At 46.5% G+C, this 21,252-nt stretch overlaps 1 protein-coding gene across 1 annotated transcript in view; it reads right to left on the bottom strand.

Moving 5' to 3' along the window:
* Window positions 1-21,252, bottom strand: part of tmem154 (transmembrane protein 154) — an 84,740-nt gene that overhangs the window by 30,989 nt on the left and 32,499 nt on the right. The window contains exons 4-5 of the mRNA XM_070871437.1: window positions 4,869-4,954; window positions 4,377-4,434 (exon numbers count right to left, since the gene is read on the bottom strand). Coding sequence (XP_070727538.1) covers window positions 4,377-4,434; window positions 4,869-4,954 — 144 coding nt within the window. The remainder of the gene's footprint in view (window positions 1-4,376; window positions 4,435-4,868; window positions 4,955-21,252) is intronic.

Genomic DNA, 21,252 nt, shown 5'->3' with positions numbered 1-21,252 from the left:
AAGAGGCTTGCAGAGTGTCACAGCGTTCCAGCAATCTGTCCTCCAACAGAATTTTAGAATTGCTGAGATCCTGCCCGGGGGAGTGGAAGTAACTCCATGGAGTATGAATCTGCTGTCCTCTCTCAGGATGACCACATTCGTCCTCCCAACACTGCCACTCCGCCAGTGCCATTGCTGTTGCATGTCGGCCAGCCCAGACTGCTGCAGCTCATGCCAAGGTCTAAAGCCAAGCCTTTTAAGCCCAGAGTTACTTAAGGTCATCTTGCAAGGCCATCTGCAGTCTCCCCCACTGAAAATCAGCAGCCTTCCACCAGCCATGCTGCAGCCACTGGGGTAGCACTGCATAGGAGCCCTAGCATAGGCAAAGGCACACGGAAGACAGGTACTAAGAGAATGCACAAGAGTAATTGCTTGACTTTGTTATGCAGTATTGAATGGATTGAAGGATAAAGTTGTATTGGAATGTTTCTTTAATGGTGGCTTTTATTTCAGCATTGTGGCCAAGAGGACGTTGTGATGGTCCGGAACAGAGGGAAGGTAAGGTGTGACGGTTGTACAATGCAGATTTTGGGTTGTGTTCAGTGTCAGTGGAACCGTAGTCGAATGATGTGATCACAGACAGCCCGGCTGGAGAGGGGAAGTGCTGGTTACCTCCTCCCTTCCTTCTGCTCTTCCTCTTATGCTCGCAGAGGGAATAGGAGGAGAAGGTGGAAGAGGCTTGTCCATTTCTTCGTTGCCTCTGCTCCATCTCTCTGTCATGCTGCAGGCCAAGAGGGATGAAAACTACAGCACCAATGACTGGGAGCAAGTGGTCTGACCAGAACCCTTGAAATCAGAAACAAGGGCTCTCCAGTTGTAGCATCTCTCCCTGTCACTTCACCAACTTTAAACAACTCTGGAAAGCACCAAACACTTCCACAAACTTGGACAGAGCCAGCAGAAATTAATCAGCAACTAACCTGGGACTGGTTGCTGATCCCTTTAAATAGCGCTGGTGGTGGGGGGTCCTTGCTACTCTGAATACATGTCCAGCTGTGCAAGGTTAAGACAGGGCATTAGCTCCACCGTTGAGGATGATAATTGCAGTGCTGGCATCAGATCAGAGTTGCATGCTGATTGATGTCACAATCTGCCCACTCAACATACTTCTGGCATACGCTCCTAACGCATGCACCACAGCCCTCACCAAAATGGCGTCCAACGGGCCAGCATCAGAAGTGTGCACGCAATGTGTGGATGCCTTTCTCAACAAAAAACAGCATCCCTAGCAACGAAAAATCGTGCACTACAGAGCCGAATTGACTTTACAATACTTCACAAGTTTGAAAGAAGAATTATATAGGGCCCAAATTTGGTGAAGGCCCCCGCCTGTCTAAGTGCCGCCCAAAGGACCGCCAATGGCCGCCGAGATACCTGACGGTACTTTTGGTGGGGTTTTCATCAAAAAGGTTCTTTAAAGGGCGGCGGGTGGCAAATGAGGGATTTACGCCACCAATCTGGGGCGGCAGCCGGTGGGAGTTCCCGATCTCGCCGGCAAAGATGCTTGCCGCCCAAGTGCCGCCGAGGATGGAGTCGGGCCCACGGAGGGTTGAAGATCTGCAAAGAAAATGCATCAACAAAATAACATCGGAACACCTTCAGGGGACCCCATACATGTAAGTACCTGCAAAGAAAAAAATGTTTACTCACCTTTTTTGTCAGCTCTTCATACCTACCATCAGGGACAGTCCAGCCTCCTCACAGCGGTCCACCCCTGTTCTGGCGCCGACTCCCGCCTGCACCAATCTGGCATCTCGGCGGGCAGGAGTCCACTTATGCCACTCGGCTGTCCGCTGACGTCAGCGGGCGGTTCCTGGCGGCTCTCCCCTCCCGCCCGTTCCAGACCAGATCGAAACTGGCACTGGGCGGAACCCGAGGAGGAATGTCGGCGGCAGTGGCGGTGAGTACATCAATTTCAGCCCCATATCACTAAAATGTGTTAGTCACAGCCTCATGTATACTTTTTATGTAGTATGGAGTGATTATTTGCACACCGTTTTTGACTCCCTCGGCCCATGCACGTTCGTTTAGTACAGCGCATGCGCACTCGATCCGGTCCCGCATACGCACGCGATTCGGTCGTGCATGCACAGTACCAAACGGTGCAGTGGCTGCGGCCTGCACACCACGCTTTCCTTGGCTCCGTGTAGAGAAGATTAGGGGATTAAAGGGGTGGGGTGGGGAGAGGAGTGGGATCGAAGGGAGGGAGGGAGGAGAGGGGATCGAAGGGGGAGAGGGATGGGAGGGGATCGAAGGAGGAGGGAGGAGAGCGAGAGGAGATTGGGTGGGAGAGGAGAGAGAGATCGGGTGGGGGAGGAGCGAGAGGGAGGAAAGAGGAGAGAGAGGAGATCGGGGCGGAGGAGAGAGAGGAGTGCGGGGATCGAAGGGGGGAGGGAGGAGTGGGATTGAAGGGGTGAGGGAGGAGAGAGAGGAGATCGTGGCAGGGGGGAGAAGGTCAAGAACTGGGGAAGAGAAGGTCAGGAACTTGTGGGGAGCATGGTGAGAACAGTGGGGAGGGGGAAGAATGTGATCCAGGTCTAAAGGAGATGCGGGATGAGAGCAAGAACGCGATCCAGATGGGAAGATAGATCCTGTTCTCCTGCCCTCAGTTAGGCCTGGATCATGTTCTTCCATCCCCACCCCCTTTACACCTGCACCACATTGTCCCTCTCCATCCTTCTCCACAGACAGCAGCGGTTCAAGAAGGAAGCTCCGGACCACCCTCTCAAGGACAATGAGGAATAGATAATAAATAAATGAATTTTTAAAAATGAGAGCGTATTCATTGCAATGTTACCCATAAGCGGCCGCGCAGTACTCCAGGGAATCCGTGCAGCCAACTTGCCAGCTTTTCAATACAAAAACTGCACATGCCAAACAAAATTAGAGTGCTGGTCCTACAGCATGCTACATTTATGTGTTATTTGCCGGACTCAATTATTCCAATGTTCTCCTGGCCAGCCTCCCATCTTCCACCCTCAAAGAATTTAAGCTCATCCAAACCTCTGCTGCACGTATCCTAACACGCAGCAAGTCCCATTCAGCCATCACTCCTGTGCTCGTTGAATTACATTGGCCCCTGGTCCACCAATAACGTTCCCGCTAAGCTGCGTGGCCATGTAGCTGTCTGGAGGTCCTGCACAGGGCTGCTTACTGGCTTTTGAATGGGAGGTTTTGCGCATCCATGAAAATGTGAATGGGCCCCGCAGCCCGTTAAAGGGACTGGCACCCAACAAAAGAAATTAGGGGAAACATTGTCCACCAACATCTTGATTTTAAAATTCTCATCCTCATGTTAAAATCCCTCCATGGCCTCACCCCTTCCTGTCTGAACTCGGCAGTATGAGTGTTGTGAGTTCTCCTAACCTGGAAGGGTGAGCCTTGTCTGTTTTCTGTAAGCAGTATTGTTAGCACCTCGAGATCTGGAGCCTGGCTGTCACAATGAATGGATCAAATTAAACATTGCAAAGATCTTGATTAATCCAGCAGGCAGGGTCAAATTACACATTCCAGACAAACAGTCCTCGAAGGAGACCAATCAGAAATCTGGTCTTGTCCTCCAAGGGGACCAATCAGAAATTTAGTGTTGCAAATAGACACGACTTAGATAGTATTAGTAATAATAAAACTTGCACGTATATAGACCTTGAAATTTGGCTCGTGTGCAAAATGGGCAGTATTGGATCTGCTGCCCGTTATACGCAGCGCCTCATATTCCGTTCCACTGCAGTCAATGGAGCTGAATATAACGGGTGGCCAATCCGATACCGCCCCTTTTGCGCCACCACCTGAGATGAATTTCTAGGCCGTAGTCTTTTATGATGTCAGAACGTTTCAAATATCAATGATATATGCCGCCTGCATTCTTAAGGTGTCAGTGTGTCAGGATATGGTAGTGCTATAGTCCTTGTTAATATCAAATGAATACCAACACCTTTTTTCTTATTGCCAAGATTCATCTTTCTGTTGCTTAGGCCTGTCTTCATCGGTTAACTGATGTCTCTCGTACTTTCGTTTGCTCTGTGCCTGTGCTGCCGCTTTACTTGAGACCACTTCCTGTTAGTTTTTGTCATGACCTGCCACAATATGTATGATTATGGTTTTCCAGTAGAATGTGATGAAATACGCTCTACTGTAAACTTGATTAGTGTCAGATAACAAGGACGTTCATTTAACCCGTGACAGGTACGACTTTTAAAAATCTATGCGTGGTTTGTTTAGATACTAGATTGTGAAAGCAATACTTTTATGGAGTTAAGTACAGGTAGATTTATTTTCCTTCAGAATGACAAAACTAATATCGTCTCTCTCACTCTGTCTTTCTCTCTGACACTTACCTTGACTTGGGTTTCAGGACTTTGTCTTCACCGACATCTGGTAAACTCTCCTCTTGAGCTGAAATAATTTAGGAGTGTATTTAGCAAATGGAACACAGCAACGCTTTCAAATATCACATATAGCTTGACTCTGGAGGGCAGGGTTACTTGCAGATTGTGCACCTGTGGGTCTTCTCTGACAGCTAAAATAATGTTTCTGCACTGAAATCTAAATACATTTTCCCAAGGATATTATGAGGATGGAGTGAGGGAGGGATTGGGGGTGGGGGGGGGGGGGGGTTGGGGAAGAGAGTGAAGGAGAGGGAGAGAGAGGGAGAAGAGAAGAAAGAAGGGGTAAGAGAGAGGGGATCAGAGAGAGTTGCATCATGTCAATCTGGGCTGGATTCAAATGAAGACCTACAGCTGCAAACCCACTTTGTAGAAAGCTTGTTAAAATGGGACAATCTGACTGTGCTGAGAAATTGTTTGTGTATTTTATGATTGTTCACTTACACATTATTTTCATGCTGCCCATCCATCTGTCGAGTTCTTCCATTTCAACTTCCATCACAGAAGCTATGTCTTCCTCAAAAATAGGGCTTAGGAAAGAAAATAATAATTATTAGTAAATGTTTTTTGGTCACAGTTTTAAAAATCAGCGCATCATGTCTGATCTATCAAAAAAACATGTTTTTTCCTAGTTTATTAAAAATATTGGGGCTGAAAATCCTCAGGGCACAATCCCAGCAAGCAGTCCAGGATCATACCCACCGGGGACCTCCAGTACTGACCCCACTAGTTCTACGTGTGGTCAAACGGAGGTCCAGTTATTTGCATACATATGGCAGGTACCCACTCTACTACAGATATGGTCGATTTTCAGATGCCTGCCCCCACAGGCTGAAAGAGTGTCCATCCTTTTCCAGTCAGAGGGGGTACCATGTCCCTTTCACAAAACATGATTTTTATGGCCAATAACAGAAAAAGGGGAAACATTTTTGACCTGCCAAGTCTTTGAGGGTTCAGGCCACAACCCAGGTGGGCCAACAAATGTCACTGAAGAGGTCAATATGCCTCTTTCTTTCTAAGGCTTTCCAGCCTCAGAGGATCCAGGTTTCTGTGATGACAGGGTCGTGGGAACTTCCAGCATAAGGAGTCCCCACTCCTGCCCGTTCATGTCAATAGGCTTGATTAATGCAGGGGGAGGCTTCAATCCCAAACAAGGCCATTGGGAATTCCCTTATTAGGTCGGGAAGGTCGGCAGCTTCCAGTCAAGCTTTCAGTTGTTCTGTCAGAGCTACAGCAGGAGTGCGCTAGAACAAGTGAGGATATTCGGCCCCAACAAATCACTAATGAGTTGCAATTAGGCTTAGCACACAGAGAATGCGTTAAGTAGGAGTTATTTTTTTCTCTCATGTGATTTCAGTGCATTCTCAGGACACAACTTTAGCCTGTGACCTTTCTGGAACAGCTAATGCGAAAATGAACACAGCTGCACCGATGCTGCTGAGTCGGGTGGGGTTTCTTTGTACTAAGCATATCTTTAGCAGCTCACTTATGCTGTGGCAGGAAGTCGCAATGAGCCACTCGACACAGCTGTTAACCACGCACTTAGGGGTAGATATTTGGCTGCGTAGCGCCACCCGTGTGCAATGTTGACATAGTCCCGCGTTTGCTAACATCACTCTTTCGCCTGCCGCTGACACCGGCAGGGAAAAGCAGTCGGCACAGCAAGGACTCCAGGCAGTATCATCCAGAGAACCGTCTAGGATGCCGGCATCCTAGCGCCAAAAAAATTGAGTAGGCCTCCTACGCTACCACTCCGTTAGCGCCCTAAGAGTAGTGTAGAACGCTTCTCTTAGCTCTCTACTCTCCCCTTTCCCCTTGGGGCAAAACAACTGAATATCGCAATTTGAGGCGCAAAAGGTAGCGCCCCAGCGGCGTCCCCGCCTCAATGCGGGCGATACCGAATTTTGGCCCCTTAATCATTCACACCTGCATAAATTGGCCAATGCTGAAGAGGCATGCGCATGTCGCTGATGAGTTTGGTTCTGATTGCCTCAGGTAGCCGTGTGAAAAATCCAATCTACCCTGGAGGCTCAACATCAGCTCATGCCCATAATAGGACTTATTCTGTTTTATCCAAAGAAAAAAAATTGTAATCTGCGGTTAAAATAATATTTGCAGGCACGTGTCTGGAATATGGTTCATTAACAAGTGCAAGATATTTTTAAAATAGCAAAATACTGCGGATGCTAAAAGTCTGAAATAAAAAGAGAAAATGCTGGAAATACTCAGCAGGTCAGGCCGCATCTATGGCAAGAGAAACAAAGTTAATGGTTTAGGTCGATCACCTTTCATCAGAACTGGAAAAAATTAGAGATGTAACAGGTTTTAAGCAGGTGCAGGGGCAGGTGTTATATCTTCAGTACAACTCACAAATACACACACAGCCTTAAGATGGCAGAACACTCCGGAATTCTAGTCAGGTGACCTGCCCTCCTTATTTGTACACAGCACTAGCTGCAGTGCCACAGTAGTCCACAGGTGGAGCTATCTATATTACAATTCTCCCTCCTTAATGAAGAAGTAATGATAACAAAATAATCATCATACATAACTTGCATGGTTATATATAACAAAAGATATGGACTTATTTTGCCATATTTACAAATCAAGCTTAACACTTGTTTTCTGTTTCGAAGAGGATACCTTTGCTCTCGAACAGAACCTTCCAAACATGGTGTCGAATTTAAACACATTCGAGGTTGATCCTGAGGAATGTTTTCCTCCAAGGGATGCCCTTGATTTCCATTTGAACTCTCTCTAACTTCAGACTGTTTGTCTGCCTGACTCAGACTCAGACTTAAATTCTGACTTTCTCTTGGATTTGTTTCCAGTACATTTGGATGTAGGATATGCTACTGGTATAGCAAAACTATCTGATGAGTCAGAAATAATTGAATCATTCCCATCTTCAACTAGCTTGATCTCCTTAAATACATCATAGTGAACTAACATGGTGTTCTCTACCAATTTGCATTTACACTCCTTGAATGCTGTATCGCATTCTTCTGACCATTTCCAATGGACCTGTTTTTTCAACAGTTCATTCAGTGGATGTAACACTGTAGCCACATTTGGTAGGAACTTCCATAATAGTTCAAAAGACCCAAAAATGATCGAAGTGACATTCTTGGGAGTAGGTGCATTTCTGATTGCATCCAGCTTTCCTTTGGTTGGATGTAAACCATCTAATCTGTACCCTAAGTACTCCACTGAGTTTTGAATTAATTCACACGTGAGCGGACACTCATACTCTGAGCTTCTCTAGCCGTTTGAGGACTTCATTCAATATGTTATTATGAATTTGCCTGTTTGGTGCTGAAATTAGTATGTCATCTAAATAACATACTACCCCTTCAATACCTTGCAAAATCTGGTTCACCACCCCTTGAAATATGGCAGGGGCGGAAGACACTCCAAATGGTGGCCTATTAAGTTGATAAAGGCCTAGATGAGCATTTATAGTCAAGCATGACTTGGACTCCTCATCTAATTCAAGCTGTAAGTAGGCATTTGTAAGATCCAACTTTAAGATCTGACCACCTGTCAGTGTTGTGAACAAATCTACATTTGGCAATGTATTGGGGAGATTACCCTTTAGAACCTGGTTTGCGGTTACTTTATAACCATCACACAATCTTACCTTATCATTGGACTTAGGTACAACAACAATGGGTGTAGCCCATTTACATAGATCTATTTTAGAAATAATGTTTTCAGTCTCTAGTCTTTTGAGTTCTTGCTCATCTTTCTCCTTGAGTGCGTATGGTACGGAACGTGGCTTGCAGTAAACTGATCTAGCATCCTTCTGTACCTTGACACTCGCCTTGAAGCCTTGGATTGGACTGCCTGTTTTGCAGATCACCTTCCAATAATTCTTGATGACATCATCCTTTGATGCAAATTTCGTTTCAACATGAAAAATCTCACTCCAATCCAGCTTCTGTGATCCCAACCAATTTCTTCCTGGTAAGGCAGGCTTGTCTCCTGCCATTACTAATAGAGGCAAGCTCTGAAATTGATCCTTGTATTTCATCGGTACGGTGATACGACCTACCACAGGAATGTTCTTTCCCGAGTAGCCTCGTAGCTCTATCTTGGATTTCTCCAGTGGGAAATCACGCAATTTGTCGAGGTATAACGACTCCGGTACTACACTCATGGATGCACCAGTGTCGATTTCCATGGTTATCTTGGATCCTGCAACATCTATGTGGATGATGATACTTTTCGGATCGCTGTTAGTTAACCTCGTGCTTCTGACGATGTGTAGCTCTAAACCTCCTCGTCCTGTTGTTTTTCTTTGATGCTATATAGTCTCTGGGCATTTCTACTTATAGCTTTGAAAGTTGGTTTACTCTTTAGTTGGCATGCCTTTGCAAGATGCCCAGTTTGCCTGCAGAAGAAACACTCTGCTCAAAGTTGTCCATATGTGAAGGCAATGTGTTGTCCCAGGCATCAATAGCAGGACTTCAATGCTCTGTTACCATTGCCAGTTTCTGAGACCTTGGGGTCCAACTGCCTTTTACTTTTAACCTGCAGGTGATTCACCTCAGTTGTCTGACGACTGGAAATAGTATGAAATTCTCGGGAATATTGGTCGGCCATGTCCATTGACATAGCTGTCTGACACAATAAATCAAAAGTCAAGTTAGGCATGTCAATAACTTTCTTCTGATCGCATCATTTTTCATCCCACAAACAAAGCGGTCATGCAATGCTTGGTCCTGAAAGTTTCCGAAATTACACTGATATTTTCTTCGGTTAACTGATCTCGTATTCCGAAACGATAACTTGCAGCAATTTCCAGTGGCTCAGGACAGTAGTGCTGTTCTCTGCTTAAGAGTTGTGTCCTTTGGCTTGACGGGCACAAGCACATTTTCAGGGTTTCACACATTTTGGGCCCTGCTTCAGTTAAGAAACTAGCCCGCTGTCCATCCGGTTATGGTTTTCATCATTGGGGACTTTGATATTATTTGCGGTGAAAAACATTTCTAGCCGCTCCACATACGCTCCAAAACTTTCACGGTCACATTGAAACTCCCCCAAACGCTCTATTATTCCCATAGACACGGCCATCTGGACTCTGGCAGTTCAGACAAGTATGCTTGTAATTTATCTTGGATTTGTAGCTGTTAATCAAAACAGAGAAGCTCTCAAAGTCTCTCTGTCAGTTGGCTGAATCCTCAACCAACAAAAATTGCATCTTTTTTTTCCAGATTATCCCACTCTCATCACCATTGTTTTATCTCCAGTACAACTCACAAACACACACACAACCTTAAGATGGCAGAACATTTCAGAACTCTAGTCAGGTGACCTGTTCCCTCTTTATTTGTACACTGCACTGGCTGCAGTGCCACAGTAGTCCAAAGGTGAAGCAATATATATTACAGCAGGGAAAGGCGGGAGTGGAGGAAAGAACAAAAGGGAAGGTCTGTGATAGGGTGGAAGGCAAGAGAGTTTAAATGATGCAAGGCAAAAAGAGGTGGTAATGGGAGAAGTAAAGCCAAGTTTAAAAAACAATGGGTCTAGAGGAGGTGTAAATGGCAATAGCAGAATCTTTTCTCGTGTTTGATCAGGTATCTACCAAAGCACACTTTCACAGTCACATCTCTTTCCTCAGCAACTGTCTTTGGCTCTGACTTATTCCACGTGGATTCCAATTGAAATTCCAGTCTTCATGTTTCGGATCCACCCAAAATTACAGATATCTCCAAGATATTCAGCATTCCTCAAACCACTGCTCTCGCCACATCCTGGGATCCACGCTCAACGCCATGAGCCGTCATATGCACGTTCTCGAACTCTCTCTTCAGCAGCACCGACTTACTTTATCTCAGAGCTGTCCTGGCCCACAGTTGCATTTCAGCCTTCACCTCATCCGGCACTTTAACACAAAACTTTTTTTCTTCCTTTCAGATGTCAAAGATTGTAAGCTTCAACAACTCCTGGGGATTAATGTCCCTCTAGATCCTTCTTCCCCTTCACTTCCCTCCTTCCAATCTCACACTTTGTTGTGTTTTCATTATGTCCTCTGAACTTCCCCTCTCTGACCCCGAACGATCAGTCCTAAGCAAAGGCCTCAGCTTCATCCTCTTCCACCCACACATCAATGAATTTAGAGCTCGGTACAATGCTTCCGTTGCCTCCGCCTCCGTGCCCACTTCTTTGGCCAGGAATCTTCACCGTCCCCCACCGGACCCTTTCTCCCGTTTTCAGAATTCTCGTTCTACGTGGACCCCTCCCTCTGGCCTCTTACCCTCTCTAGATCCTTTCAGCGCAAACTGCTGGTGTGATATTGGCCATCTCAGTTTCTCTGCTCCCCTCTCTCACCCTGACCTACTTCCCTCTGAACTGGCAGTATTCTGTTCTCTCAAGCTCAACCTTAACATTGGCCGGAATTTTCTGGGTGGGGGGGGGGGGGGCGCGGGGGTGTCAGCAGGCGGATTGGCGGTGGATTGGAGAAATTTGATATTTCTGACAGTGGGTCAAGAACCCGCTGTCAACTCCCAATGTCAGGTCTGTCAGCGCTGAGCAGCCCCATCTCGGCAGTGGCGGACGACCCAATTCAGGTAATTAGTGGCTTATTTAAAGCCACTTAAGAATGATTTTCAGCTGAGCTTTTGCATTTGACAACTCGCCCACAGGGTCCACGCTGGTTGTGGACCACGTCTGTCAAGCTGAGGTGGGAGTTTAGTGGCCATTGAATCAGCTGATTAGTTCACAGCTTCAAATGTAAAGTAAAAGCTTCCACCTTACAGGTTCCCTCAAACATAAGCTCTTCCTCACTGCATTTCCACAACAGATTCAACATGCTGCCAGCCTTTATATAAGTCTCCATTCAGTCTGACCTAATTACCTCTCTCACCATTGATAGATCGCTTCTATCATTTCTACTTCACCTGCCATCTATTCCATCAGCCCCAACACCAGCAGCACCAGGCACACCAGCAGCATCAACAACAACACCAACCTTCTCCGCAATCAACTGATGCTGCACAGGACCGAAGGCATCAGCACCCCACCACATTTCTGCCCAGGAGGCCAGGAATGGCCTCATTGCCAGATTTACTTCACTTGACGTTGTACACCCTGGCTGCCACATGATGCGCCATGTTGGCACCACCCCACACCAACACCATAAAGCAACCCTACAATGCCCAAGCCATTCCTTTCACATTCATCACCATTGTAGGGGCTACCATTATGACTCACCATTCACTGCAATTCACTAAGCCACTTTCAAAGGTGCACACACATCTGTCCAAGAATGCGAAGTGTTAAAAATAAAGATTTCAATGTTTCACACCACATTAACAGAAACTTTACGTGGACATTGCATAAAACACCCAAGTGCCTATCCTTGTGTGTTGTTAGTTGGTATGATTGTAATAAGATGAGCGTGAGTGTGAGGGGTGGCTAGTGAGATGGGGATGTGATAATATAGATAGAGAGGGATGTGTGGAAATGCAAGATAAGTTGTTGTGTGTAAGGATGTGCAGGAGTAGGGTACATAAGGCAGAGTAATGGGGATGTGATGAGGCGTACAGCATGATGAGGTTGAGTGTGGTTTTGCACTAACTTTTTGTGTTCTACTGAGATCATTGAAAGGTTTGCGCCACTGCACCCAGGTCATCTTGACTACATCCCTGCTTGTGTCCTGTGCAATGTGCAACCAGGCTGCATTGGTCTCCTGGTGAGGTCTCTTCCACCCAAGGGAAGGGAAGAGGACATCCCTGCATGCTGTGACTCCCTCCATAATCATGGGAGAACCTGGGTGCAGCCCTGTACCTTTGTGCAATCATTGTCAGTGTTTGCAGCACCTCAATGCTGCAATACACTGACACAATTGTTCAAATAAATTTGCCCCCATGGTCACTTTATGGAAACCGGCTGATGATGTGTCATCAAATGACGTCACCAGACCCGCTTCCTCTAATTGGCTGGGAAATGCGCTGGCCATGCTTAACAAACCCTATCAAGAGAAATTCATTTCACAGAGTGGGATGGAGACAGCAGCGGGGCCAGGACCCACCACCGATGTCGCCCGCCACGGACCCACTGAGGTAAGCAAAATCCCGACCAAAGTCATGAAACTTGTTGACAAGGGTGGCACTATTGTTGTTTGGCAAACTGACCTCTACTTTGCGGAGACTAAACACCAACTCTCTGACACCTTCTTCTACCTCCCTCGCAACATGATTCCACCACTGAACATCAAGTCATTGCTTCCTAGATTTACACTGACCTCAGCTCCTCTGGAAATCTTCCCTCCACGGCCTCCGACCTCATAGTCTCCAACCCCGTAGAGCCCGCTTTTACCTCCTTCATAAGATCCATAAGCAGGCCTGTCTTGGTAAACGCATTGTTTGAGCCTGTTCTGGTCCCACTGAACTGATTTCATCCTACCCGGACTCTATTTTTTCTCCCCTTGTCCAGTCTCTTCCCGCTTACATCTGCAACTCTTTTGATGCCCCCTGTCACTTTAATAGTTTCCAGTTCCCTGGCCCTGACTGTTTCCTTTTCACAATGGATGTCCAGTCCTTCTAACCTCCATCCCCTTCACTTCTTCCTTGAATTGAGGCTCAACCAGTCCTCATCCACCTCCGCCTGGCTAAACTTGTTCTCATATTGAACAACTTCCCCTTTGACTCCACTCACTTCCTCCAACTAAAAGCTGTTGCTACATGAACCCACATGGGTCTTTTTGTGGGATATGTGGAACATTCTTTGTTCCAGTCCTACTTAGATCCCCTCCCTCAATTCTTTTACATTGATGACTGTGTCGGTGCCGTTTCCTGCTCTCGCCCCGAACTGGAAAATTTAATCAACTTTGCTTCCAATTTCCATTCTCCCCTCACCTTCAGATGGTCCATCTCCGACTCTTCCCTTCCCTTCCTCAACTTCTCTATCTCCATTTCTGGGGATAGGCTATCGACCAATATTTACTATAACCCCACTGACTTCCACAGCTTGACACTTGACTACACTTCCTCCCACCCTGCTTCCTGTAAGGACTCTATTCCATTCTCCCAGTTTCTCCGTCTTATCTCTTCCGATGATGCCACTTTCCATTCCAGTGCTTCCTATATGTCTTCCTTTTTCCTCAATCGAGGATTCCCTTCTACTGAGTTCGACAGGGCCCTCGACTGTGTCCATCCCATTTCCCGCACTTCTGCTTTCCCCTCCCTTCCAGAACCACGATAGATCCTCACCTGCCACCCTACCAGTCACTACATTCAATGTATCATCCTTCGCCATTTCCTTCACCTCCAGCGTGATGCCGCGACCAAACATATGGTCCTTATTCAGCATTTTGAAGGCACTGTTCCCTCTGTGACATCCTGGTCCACTCCTCAATCACCCCCAACATCTGCTCCCCTTCCCACAGCGCAGGAAATGCAACACCAGCCCTTTTACCTCCTCCCTTCCCACTGTCCAGGGCCCCAAACACTCCTTCCAGGTGAAACAGCAATTTACTTGTGCTTCTTTCAATATAGTATATTGTATTTGCTGCTCGTGATGCGGTCTCCTCTACATTGGGACACCTGCATTAGGTGATCGCTTGCGGAATACCTCCATTCAGTCTGTAAGTGTGACCCCGAGCTTCCGGTTGCCTGTCATTTTAATTATCCGCCCACTCCCACTCTGAACTCTCTGTCATCAGGCTCCTAAACTGTTCCAATAAAGCTCAACGTAAGCTCAAGGAATATCACCTAATCTTCCGATTAGGCACTTTACAGCCTTCTGGACTCAACATTGAGTTCAACAATTTCAGATCATAACTGCTGCCCCCTTTTTTTTCCAGACAGCAGCTGTTAGTTCCCATTTACACCTCCACTAGACCCATCTTTTGTTTCTTTACCTGTCCCATTACCATTCACTTTTGCCTCGCACCATCATCCCTTTTGTCATTTAATCTCTCCTGCCTTCCACCCGATCACAGACCTTCCCTTTTGTTCATTCCTCCCCTCCCCTTTTCCTGCTTCTTGCTTAAAACATATTACATTTGCTATACACCGGATACGGTAGCATCGTGGTTATATGGACAAGTAATCCAAAGGCCTTGGACTAATGATCCAGAGAATTGAGTTCAAATCCCACAATGGAAGCTGGGGAATTTAAATTCAGTTAATTAAATAAATCTGGGGGACAAAAGCTTGTATCAGATGACCATGAAGCTATCAGATTGTTGTAAAAACCCATCTGGTTCACGAGTGTCCTTTAGGGAAAGAAATCTGCTGTCTTTACCTGGTCTGGCATATATGTGACTCCAGACCCACAACAATGTGGTTGACTCTTAACTGCCTTCTGAAATGGCCTAGCAAGTCACTCAGTTCTACAAAAACCGCTACAAAAAACAATAATAAGAATAAAACTGGCCGGACCACCTGGTCAACACTGCAAAGTCCTCCTCACTCATATTTGGGGACTTGTGCCAAAATTGGGAGAGCTGTCCCACAGACTAGTCAAGCAACAGCCTGACAGTCATACTCATAGAATCATACCTTTCAGCCAATGTCCCAGACTCCTCCATCACCATCCCTGGGTATGTCCTGTCCCACCGGCAGGGCAATTCCACCAGAGGTGGCAGCACAGTGTATACAGTCGAGAGGGCGTGGCCCTGGGAGTCCTCCTGCTGATTACCACCTCCCTCCCTCCCTCTCTCCCTCAGCTGATGAATCAGTACTCCTCCACGTTGAACACCACTTGGAAGAAGCACTGAGAGTAGCAAGGGCACAGAATGTACTCTGGGTGGGGAACTTTAGTATCCATCATCAAGAGTAGCTCAGTAGCATAACTACTGCCTGAGCTGGCCGGGTTCTGAAGGACATCGCTGCCAGACTGGACCTGCAGCAGGTGGTGAGAGAACCAACAGGAGGGAAAAACCTATTTGACCTCATCCTCACCAATCTACCTGTCGCAGATGCATCTGTCCATGACAGTATTAGTAGGAGTGACTACCGCACAGTCCTTGTGGAGTTGAAGTCCCATCTTCCCACTGAGGACACCCTCCATCATGTTGTGTGGCACTACCACCGGGCTAAATGGGATAGATTCAGAATAGATCTAGCAGTTCAAAACTGGGTGCCATAGGCCATCAGTAGCAGCAGATTTGTATTCCACCACAATCTGTAACCTCATGGCCCGGCATATCCCTCACTCTTCCATTACCATCAAGCCAGGGGACCAACCCTGGTTCAATGAGGAGTGCAGAAGAGCAAGCCAGGAGCAGCACCAGGCATACCATAAATGAGATGCTAACCTAGGATAGCTGCAACATGCTTGCTAAACAGCGGAAGCAGCATGAACGATCTCACAGCCAATGGATCAGATCAAAGCTCTGCAGTCCTGCCACATCCAGTTGTGAATGGTGGTGGACAATAAACAACTAACGGGAGGAGAAGGCTCCAAAATGGAGCCCAGCATGTGAGTGCAAAAGACAAGGCTATAGCATTTGCAAACAACTTCAGCTTTAAGTGCCGAGTGGATGATCGATCTCGGCCTCCTCCTGAAGTCCCCACCATCACAGAAGCTGGTCTTCAGTCAAATCGATTCACTCAACAAGACATCAAGAAATGGCTGAATGCACTGGATACCGCAAAGGCTATGCACCCCGACAGCATCCCAGCCGTCGTGCTGAAGATTTTGTGCTCCAGAACTAGTCTTAAGAACATAAGAAATAGGAGCAGGAGTAGACCATTTGGCCCCTCGAGCCTGCTCCGCCATTCAATAAGATAATGGCTGATCTGATTATGGACTCAGCTCCATTTCCTTGCCCGCTCCCCATAACCCTTTATTCCCTATCGCTCAAAAATCTGTCTATCTCCACCTTAAATATATTCAATGACCCAGCCTCCACAGCTCTCTGGGGCAGAGAATTCCATAGATTTACAACCCTCTGAGAGAAGAAATTCCGCCTCATCTCAGTTTTAAATGGACGGCCCCTTATTCTAAGATTATGTCCCCTAGTTTTAATTTCCCCTATGAGTGGAAATATCCTCTCTACATCCAGCTTGTTGACCCCCCTCATTATCTTAAAAGTTTCAAAAAAATCACCTCTTATTCTTCTGAACTCCAATGTTAGTTAACCAATCCTTTATCCATGCTAATATATTACCCCCAACCCCGTGAGCTTTTATCTTGTGCAGTAACCTCTTATATGGCACCTTACTGAATGCCTTCTGGAAATCCAAATACACCACATCCACTGGTTCCCTCTTATCCACCCTGCTCATTAAATCCTCAAAGAACTCCAGCATTTTCCCAGCGACAGATGTTAGGCTAACTGTCTATAGTTTCCTGCTTTTTAAAATAGGGGTGTTACATTTGCAGTTTTCCAATCTGCTGGGACCGCCCCAGAATCCAGGGAATTTTGATAGATTACAACCAATCCACGCCTCTAGCCAATACAGCTACAACACTGACATCTAACCGACAATGTGGAAAATTGCCCAGGCATGTCCTGTCCACAAAAAGCAGGACAATTCCAACCCGGCCAATTACTGCCCCATCAGTCTACTCTCAATCATCAGCAAAGTGATGGAAGGTGTCATCGACAGTGCTATTAACTGGTACTTACTGACAAATAACCTGCTCACTGATGCTCAGTTCTGGTTCCAGTAGGACCACTCAGCTCCAGATCTCATTACAACCTTGGTCCAAACATGGACAAAAGAGCTGAATTCCAGAGATGAGGTGAGAGTGACTGACCGTGACATCAAGGCAACATTTGATCGAGTGTGGCATCGAGGATCCCAAGGAAAATTGAAATCAATGGAAATCATGGAGGAAAACTCTCCTCTGGCTGGAGTCATAGCTAGCACAAATGAAGATGATTGTGGTTGTTGGAGGTCAATCACCCCAGCCCAGGACATTGCTGCAGGAGTTCCTCAGGGCAGTGTCCTAGGCCCAACCATCTTCAGCTGCTTCATCAATGACCTTGTCTCCAACATAAGGTCAGAAGTGGGGATGTTCGCTGATGATTGCACAGAGTTCAGTTCCATTCGCAACTCCTCAGATAATGAAGCAGTACGTGCCCGCATGCAGCAAGACCTGGACGACATTCCGGCTTGGGCTGATAAGTGGCAAATGACATTTGCGCCACACAAATGCCAGGCAATGACTATCTCCATCAAGCAAGAGTCTTAACACTGTCCCTTGACTTTCAACGGCATTTTAATCATCGAATCCCCCACCATCAACATCCTGGGGGTTCACCATTAACCAGAAACTTAACTGGACCAGCCACATAAATACTGTGGCTACAAGAGCAGGTCAGAGGCTGGGTAACCTGTGACGAGTATCTCACCTATTGATTCCCCAAAGTCTGTCCACCATCTACAAGGCACAAGTCAGGATCGTGATGGAATACTCTCCACTTGCCTGGATGAGTGCAGCTCCAACATTACTCAAGAAGCTCGATACCATCCAAGACAAAGCAGCCCACTTGACTGGCAACCCATCCACCACCTTAAACATTTACTCCCTCCACCACCGGTGTACCATGACTGCGGTGTGTACTATCTACAAGATGCACTGCAGCAACTCGCCAAGGCTTCTTCAACATCACCTCCCAAAACCACAACCTCTACCAACTAGAAGGACAAGGGCAGCAGGTGCATGGGAACACCATCACCTCCAAGTTCTCCTCCAAACCACACACCATCCTGACTTGGAAATATATTGCCATTTCTTCATCGTCGCTGGGTCAAAATCCTGGAACTCCCTCCGTAACAGCACTGTGGGAGTACCTTCACCACACAGGACAGCATTGATTCAAGAAGGCAGCTCACCACCACCTTCTCAAGGGCAATTAAGGATGGGCAATAAGTGTTGGCCTTGCCAGCGATGCCCAAATCCCAGGAACAATTTTTTTTTAAACTCTAACTTTATTCAACTCTGATGAATGGTCATCGACCTGAAACATTAACCTTGTTTCTCTCTGCACAGATACTGCCTAACTTGCTGAGACTTTCCAGCATTTTCTGTTTTCATGCAGGGTATTTATATCCACTTACTCCTGGAACAGGTCAAAGGTTATACAGAGCCGAGAGGATGGATCAGTCCTCAATCAGAGGTGCGCATTAGGACTATAACATTTAATTCTGGATACATACTCAATTGCACTTAAATAGTACCTGTCACATTGCTCAGATATATAATCAGGACACTGGTGAACATTTTCTTATTTTGAAAATAAGGTAAAATGACCAGGCAGGCACGTATTCTTTAACTGGGGGCGGTAGTGCCTCGCTCTTGTGCTTGGTGATTCAGTATATACAATCATTCGCAATACAATGGCCTCAAATTGCCTCATAATTTGGGCATAGAACCTTTGTATTCAGGACAGGCAAAAGCAGAAGTTGAGGAAGGACCCAATTACAGCAGGTCCTCACCTCTTGGGGTTGAAGATAGAAGATCAGCTAGGATCTCATTGAATGGCGGAGCAGGTTCGAGGGGCCAAATAGCCTACTCTTGCTCCTAATTCTTAAGTTCTTATGTTCTTTTTTCTGCACGTAAAAACTATCTTTGGGGCAGGGACATAATATTCCCAACCACAAATGGCCAGGTGCAGGCCAGTGCAGGGATAGGTGAAAGACGTAATTCCCACATTTGTGACTGTGCAGTTGCTGAAGGGCGGCATTTCAGATTTAGAAGAGCGCTTTCCTTATGGCGATCGGTTGCAGAGTGATTAACTTTCATCGGGAAACTGGTCTGTTAAGATGCAGGCGTTCTGTTTTTTGAACTTTGAAAACCTTCAGCTGGTAGGGCCAGGTCACTGTGAGAGAAGAAGCTGCAGTGAGTTTGCATTCACTACCTGAAGCCAGTACCCTGCTGCTTCCATCCAGTACTGTACATGCAAATGTTCCTGATTCTGGAAACTGGGTTGGGCAGGAGTTCCTTGCTGACATTGATATGGCAGTGGAATCGGAGCTGAGGAAATTTGGGACATATGAAATGTCTATGCCTGGATATGTAGTATTGCAGAAACATTACTGGTAGACTTGACATCAATAGTAACACATAGCCTATGCTATTCACATGGGATGTTGGCAGCAAGTGCAGCACTTTCACATTGGGTTTGTCTGTGGTGTTGTGCAGTCTTCTAATCACTCTGTATTTTATCCAAGATATTTCCTAGACTCGCCACTATATCTGCTTCAAACCACTTCATGCACCTTCCTATTCCTACATTAACCCTGACAATAACTCTTCAGCTGGTGTCAATAATGCATGCCTGAGTAATTTTGCACAAATTAGCAGCTAGCAGATGCACTAATGTTAACACACACTGCAATGTTATTCCCTTAATGTTTTTTTCTCACATCATAGGCACATACAAATTGACTAGCTATTGAAATCCAGTTAGGTGAACCTTGTCCATAGAGTTGGTCGTATAGATCAAAGAAACGATTGATCACATCATAAGAAATTGGCATCTGTCAAGCAGTTTGCATTGTGTTTACATTTTGAGCAGGTTTCAATGCCACTGGATTGCATTGCCGCTATATTCTGCTTGAATTTAATGAAGACCAATATATCAGGAGATAGGAAAGGTGACACAAAACTTTAAAATACAAGAAACCTAGCGGGCAAAATTTCCCTGCCCCCCCCCGTGTGGGGGCGGTAACCTTCCAGGGCTGGGACATGTCGCGCCCCCGCCGCAGAATTGCTCTTTAAGCCCCTTAAAGGAAACGGAGCACAATCTCCCGCACTCCACTTTCTTTGGGGGCAGTACCTGGGGCGCTACTGGGGCACTGAAGGAAGGGCTACGTAGATGCTCCACGTAGTACTGATGTGTTTCAATGCCCCTCACCCTCGATTAAAGGGGAGGACTGCTGCGCACTCTGTAAGGCCTCTGATGGCCTCCACTGGGCCTCCAGGGCAGCATGCGACTGGACCAGCAGCCGGTCATCGCGGGAGGCAGTAGTGTCCCTCTCCCCTGGGCGAAAAGTGTCTTGTGTCCTGTTAGCCGCACCCCTCCACCCCCCCCCCCCCCCCCGAGGCGCTAATGGGACGATAAAAAGGGACAATTTCACCCCCCTATTACTTACAGCTGTAAAATCTGCACTTGTGCTATGGTCTTAAATCTAGATACACGATGGCTGGTTGGTGGCAGCACTGTTGCTCAGGACACCCTAACAGTGTCCACCTAGTGCTTGAAATACCCCTTGCTGCCCCTCTCCCCCTTTGCCTGAGTAAGATGGTAGAGATCAAAGGCTTTTAGTTTCACAGTAAACCAGCCTCTACACTACATCAACGTCCTTGCTATAAAATAACAACATTCACAGGCTGAAGTCTGAATTTTTGTACCAGTTGAAAGCAATTTGAGGGTGAGTTAAAAATAAACATTAGATTCAGACTGGAGCCCATATTTGAATCTCTCGCATGAATCTTGACAATCGCTTTTCTGTCTAATGCATGCGCTGGCATGTCAAGCAGTGGAACAGTTTAGGTTTCAATTGAGATGGTTAACAGCAGTCACTTGATTCAGATACATTTGATTAATTTGCATCAGGAGGTGGGAGTGCTGACTTTGCTCTGGACTGAATACCATTTGCACAAAACAGCTGCAAATGTGGAATATATCGGAATGTACAGCTGGACTCTAACTGAGACTTTTTTCGATGCCAACACTGTACTGTGTGTCACGGAAAAGTAGGATATAAAATTAACTGCAGGGCAGTCAAGTTATGATCATGCAACACAAAAAATATATTGGCCCTAAATTTCCTCCCAGGTTCTGCCAGACTCCTGCTGCAACTTTAGCAAGAGTTTAGCAGAATCCAGCAAAAAGTGGTTTGCGCCGTGTTCTTGCCATTTC

Source organism: Pristiophorus japonicus, chromosome 2 (assembly GCF_044704955.1).
Source record: "Pristiophorus japonicus isolate sPriJap1 chromosome 2, sPriJap1.hap1, whole genome shotgun sequence".
NCBI classification, from domain to species: Eukaryota; Metazoa; Chordata; class Chondrichthyes; family Pristiophoridae; genus Pristiophorus; species Pristiophorus japonicus.
Note: the sequence above shows the minus strand (reverse complement) of the source record. Positions and strands in the feature narration are given on the sequence as shown.